General features: G+C 42.9%; 1 protein-coding gene across 1 annotated transcript; it reads left to right on the top strand.

Moving 5' to 3' along the window:
- Positions 1-2,051: 2,051 nt before the first annotated feature.
- On the top strand, positions 2,052-4,753 carry LOC109468194 (putative wall-associated receptor kinase-like 11). The gene has a single exon (XM_019766450.1). The coding sequence runs from the start codon at positions 2,052-2,054 to the stop codon at positions 4,737-4,739; it is 2,688 nt and encodes an 895-aa protein (XP_019622009.1). The 3' UTR covers positions 4,740-4,753.
- Positions 4,754-5,933: the final 1,180 nt, after the last annotated feature.

Below are 5,933 nucleotides of genomic sequence, written 5' to 3'. Positions count from 1 at the left end.
ACAATTTGTTGTTTTATATTTCATGTAAATTTCAAGAAAAGAACTAGTTTGGTTTGGAGCTATAATGTAAGTTCAAAGGTACCACAAAATGACATATCATCAAAACGAAAACTGACCTAGTTTAAAGGACAAGTGCGTAGCAACGAAACAAGAACCCAAACTTTGCAAGCATGCATTTCATACATAATTTGTTGTTTTATACTTCATGTAAATTTCAATTTAATAACTAGTTTGGTTTGGAGCTTATGCTAGTTTAAAGATAGCACAAAATGACATATCATCAAAATAACGAAAACTGACCTACTTTAAAGGACAAGTGCGTAGCAACGAAACAAGAACCCAAACTTTTCAAGCATGCATCTAATACCTCTGGAGTGGTTTATTATGCTGTGTAAATGTCAAGCAAAACATTCTCCCCTTTTGGGACTTAGAGTGCTTCAAAATTGGGCAAAATTTCAGTTTTTTTACACCCTAAAAATAGTGCATTGTATTCAGAGTGCCCAAGACCTCGGATTTTACTGAACATTGGCTTTACTGCTATTTTATACAAGTTTAGGCATTGATCTGATCAGCACATCTTGCTCTTGTTGTTACGCTAAAGCACTGATCAGTCACAGTGCCCTAAAGTTAGCCAATTTCCATGTTTTGTACATGCCAAAATCTGGGAAAATGCCCTGAAAACTTCTTTGGCCCGTTGCCATGGCAACAAGGGGTTCTGAGCAAAAAGAAAGCTATTCTGAGGGGTTATGTACCAAGTACTATCACTGTGCAAAAAATGAGCAAAATCGATTTTTTGACCGGTGCCACCATTGTTTGACCCTTACAGACATTCGCTCTTAAATCGCATCGAATCCAGGACAAACTCTCCAAATACCCTCAAAACTATCCCAGAATACACCACGCTACCCCATTGGTGTCTATGTTTCAAACAAAAAGTTACGTTACAGACCTCATTTCGGGGGCGATAAGAAAAATTCGTACCGTTTTGTGTTCTTTGGTATCTTACCAACCATTGCCCTTCTTAGTGTCCTTATCGCCCCTCATTTATGCCGCAAATATTGACGATGAAAAAAACGGCGTAATCTAGTTATCCTTTCCATAAGTGGCGTAATCTAATTATCTGTTAAAGTAATACTTACATGCAAATAAGTTGAGAAAGCCAAAACACGCAGGATGAAACTAGCGCCCACTGCATTAGACATCCTGATATTATAGTATCCAAACCGCAGGTCATGCAAAGTAAAGCAAGTAATTTCTCAATAATCATCTTGTTAGTGTGCTTGTCTCCTACTATTTTCGTCCAAAAATGTTTATGTTGACTTGAAGTGTATGAGTATTGCGCAAGCCAGAGTTCCCGGATGTATCAATTGTGGTTCAGCATGGGGGGAAATGATATTAATATCGCTTTACAAACATGCGCCGCGCAAGTCATACAGGCGAAATTATGTAAAAAGTCGGCTAGTTATGTATTCATTGCAGCATGATGTATCGGAAAACAGCACTTCCTTCTGGAGGTTAGTACTCCTATAAGTGCAGTAAAATTCTTTGACAAGACAAACACTATTCAAAGACATATAGGTTATACAATAATTATATGGAACATCTAATTTCTATAAAAAAATACCTAATGGTTTAGCATCTAGTGCACATATTGCAAACAACAGGCCTTATAAAACAGCCTATAATCTGACCTTATGCGGGCTAAAATACGCTGACCTAAACGTCTGGTTGTGGTATGAAAGGATGCTTACATTTTAACGTGTTTTATTTACCTGTGGGACGGAAGTACTGTTTGAGGCAATGCTGTTTTTGTAACTTTTCCCGAACATTGTGAGGATTCGGATTGAGCGGTCGGGGATTGCACTTGGGTTTCAGTTGACTGTCAGGGTTTTTTGAGAAACAAAAAAAAGGTATAACATAGCTTTCTGACTAGTGTGGCGTGTTTCTGATTAATTCTAACTACCGTTTCTGCCTTTTTGCATCTAGGTAAAACGCAGTCACCTGCAAGATATCGTGAAAAAAATTTACTTAGTAGCGTAGGCGCAGAGAAAATGGCCTATGTGACGTTTTGTTCCGTCTTCCTACTGGTCAACCTGATTCCATCTGTCCAGGCCAGCCGAGAAGCGGGGTTTGGGGTTGGAAACGTCACAATAACTGAGGACGTGTCTGTCGGCAGCACAGTCAAGCACCTGCGAGACTTTCTTAACGTCGGCGGTGGCCTAATGGAAGAGGAAAACGGAACGTCGTGGTCAGTGAACATCACAAGTGGCAATGATCTCAGACGGTTTGAGGTTGTTGTTGAGAGTTTGACGCTAATCGTCGCAGCACCGCTGGACTATGAGTATAACCCGCGATACAACCTGTCCCTGGAGCTGACAAATACTGGAGACAACAGCGTTTGGCATGTAAACCTCGCCATCGTGATCATGGACGTGTGGGGATACCCGCCATACTACAGCAAACAGTGTGAAACACCAGTTATACCTCATACTGGGACGGCTGAGAACTATGTCGTACTAAGCAGCCCTAATGGGCAGTACGGTGTTGTACTTAATGGGATCAAACGACATTACCCAGACTTTTTCCCCTATTTGCGTTATGAATCCCACGACACTATCATGAACGATTGCTCCCTTTGGCTGTGTTCTCCTTCACTGACACTGGAAGATGAAGTAAACGCGGTCCGTCCGTGGCTTGAAGCGCCTCAAAATGGAGGGAGGATAGAGTTTCAATGTAGCGACAGACAGTTAAGAAGTGTTGGTACGTTTTTGTTTTTGGATGTTTCGAAACAAATGTTGCCTGAGTGGGCACAGAATAGTCAATGTAGCATGGCAGAAGGTTATGTTCTAGTTGTTGAGATTAATAAGATAAGATCCACTTCGTCCTATTGGACACAATGTAGCGCTAACCTCACACTTTACACTACGACATGGCCTGTTGATTTTATATTTCAGTACGACATTACAGGATGTCCCAAGGGCAGGTACGATCTGTACTGTGACAAGAACTGTGTTTGTAAGAACGGGGCCCGGTGTCATGGCTTTAACGGTGCCTGTGAGTGCCGCCCGGGCTGGAGAGGGAGGGCCTGTGATATTCCCTGGCCTGAAGTTGTCATCATAGCGTCACTTCGCGATTCAGCCGTAAAGTACATCGGTACTAATCTGACATTGACCTGCCTGGCTCCACACATCCAAGTAGCTAGTATGATGTGGGTTTATGAAGCAGAAAACTATTACAACGATACCAAAATCATTGAAGAAGGGGCGGTACAGAACAGTTCCATCAACTTCCAGCCAGTCTCAGAATCAGACAACGGTGGTTATACTTGCGTGGTAAAAGCTGTAAATGATGAAGTAATTAATGCAACTTTTACCCTAAACGCCACCAAATGTCGACCCAACTATTATGGAGAATTTTGCAGCCAAGTGTGTGACTGTGAGTACGGAGGGACGTGTGACAGGTGGGAGGGGTGTCTGTGTCCTCCCGGCCGTCGTGGAGACAGGTGTCAGCACACCTGCGCACCTGGCAGTTTTGGTTGGAACTGCAGCATGGCATGTCAATGTCAGAACAACGCTGTGTGTGATGCAGTAAACGGTACTTGTAATTGTTCAGAAGGGCAGTCAGGGGAATTTTGTGAAATCGGGACCAAATCGGGACAAAAAAGTAATCAAGTCGTTGTTATAGTTGTGGCGTCTATTCTTCCTGCTACAGTTATAGTCGGCTGCATCATAATTGTGACCGTGGTAAAACAGAGGGGCAAAAATCGGAGCGGGCTACATACATTGAACATAGTGGGCATAGAAAGGGAGCCTCTCTCATCATGGGAACTAGACAAAGAGGACATCTGTTTTGAACACATGATAGGCGAGGGGGAGTTCGGCCATGTAGTACGGGGAAGACTGCGCGTGCCGGAAGGCTACCAAGTTTTGGTTGCCGCCAAAAGTATCCGACCTGACCGCATGACGGCGACTGCTGTCCGCGACTTTCGCCGCGAAATGGACATTCTCGCCAGGATCCACGAAGACAAAGAGGGACACCCGAACGTGGTGAAGTTTTACGGAGTTCTGACTAAATCAGATCCACATTACATTGTTGTAGAGTACGCGGCTAATGAGGAACTGCGCCGTTACCTGTGGGGTTTGAGAGAACAATTCAAAGTAACAGGAGAAAGGAAACTGTTTGAACGTCTCGGTTTTGCTTCTGGTGTGGCCAGTGGGTTAGCAGAGCTGGCACGTCTGAAGATCGTTCACCGAGACATCGCGGCCCGTAATGTCGTCATCAGTGACAGGAAGGTGGCTAAGATCGCGGATTTCGGACTATCGCGTGACGTTTACACGTCGTCGGCGTACGAACGCACGAACCAGGGCGGGGAGGAAGAACTGTTGCCGCTGAAGTGGATGGCCGTGGAGTCGTTACGGGACGGGATGTACACGTGTGAGAGTGACGTGTGGTCGTACGGCGTGCTGCTGTGGGAGATCGCCAGTTTTGGGGAGGAGCCGCGCTACGCTGGAGGCCCCATGCACCCGGACGTCTGCACACTGTTGGAGCTGCTGAAGAAAGGCGTCCGTCTGCAGCAGCCGGAGAACTGTCCGCTGCCGGTGTACCGTATCATCAGGTCCTGCTGGATAGTAGACCCCTCCAAGCGGCCGACGCCTGAAGTGCTGCTGCAAAAGATAGACCAGTTAAGACCACCGAGGCATGCGGCCCACCTCGTTAATCATGGCATGACATGGCAGTAAAGCATCAGCTATTAACAAGCAAAGTTTAATGGGCTGGCCTAAACGTAATCCAGATGAGAAACAGACTTCTTAGCCTTTTTGTACATAAGTGCCTCAATGTGTAGCAAATTATTTCTTTTAAGTGAAACACAAAGTACCTATGAAGCATATATCATCTGGGCGCGATGTACATTAATAATCCACGTCGCCATAGCCTGGATCCCAGCACTGTTAGCCCAAGGACGTCATAAAGGCTATGTGCCTTGCTTAGCCAAACAAGGCTGGCATCCCTTTTGACTTACCCAGACGTTATGTGGTTATTTTCTCAAATGACTATTTTTAATTATCGGTTATAACAGGACTGCACAGAAGTAGTAGTGGTGCTAGTAATAGTATTAACCTGACAGTAAGGCATGTCAACTATGTTGTTGTATAAAGATTAAAGACCAAACCTGTTATTCCTGATATTAAAACTCAAGTCTTTCGTAATTGTTAAAGCTTATTGTATACTGTCATAATTTCATGTATGTCTTACTTTTAATTTTCTACATTACTCTACTGAACTATAAAACGAATAGTGAGTGTTGTGTAATAGTACATTTATGAATACTAGTAGATTTATTTGCAGAACTATAGAAACACAGGAAACATATTTTTTAGGATTTGAAGAATCTGTACTTTTTAACAAGTATGATATGCCTTTAATGCTTATTTATCAATGTTACGTGAAGTGTCTCGTTTTTAAAACTCGGTCTGTAGGTTATATTGCAAAGTGAAAGTACATATTTTCACCTGTCATTTAATTTTTTCATGTCTTATTTTTTTAAATTGCAGTGCAAAGGTGACAGCATGAATGTCATGAAACCAAACATTCAGTAAAGTATATTAGAGATTGAAACCCGACGATAAATTAAACACCATTCCTTTGCTATCTTCACCTCGTGCACTCCAGGATTTTTAAGATTGCTGACAGGAAATGCCAGTTTTAATCCATCTTCTATTATGTAGCATTGCGTGGTTCTGGCTTCTAGGAAATGTTGTGTAAAATAGTAGTATATGATATTTATGCAGTATGTGCAGTACCACTATACCTGAAGTATAGGCAAATGACAATAAATATTAAACTAGGACTTAGGCTTGCATCATGTTCAGAACAGCTTTAAAGCAGAAGTTTTCTTATTGTAATCCATGATGTAAGAACCTCTTGAGGAGTCT

Source organism: Branchiostoma belcheri, unplaced genomic scaffold (genome assembly GCF_001625305.1).
Source record: "Branchiostoma belcheri isolate BF01 breed outbred unplaced genomic scaffold, Haploidv18h27 scaffold195, whole genome shotgun sequence".
In the NCBI taxonomy this organism is placed as follows: domain Eukaryota; kingdom Metazoa; phylum Chordata; class Leptocardii; order Amphioxiformes; family Branchiostomatidae; genus Branchiostoma; species Branchiostoma belcheri.
Note: the sequence above shows the minus strand (reverse complement) of the source record. Positions and strands in the feature narration are given on the sequence as shown.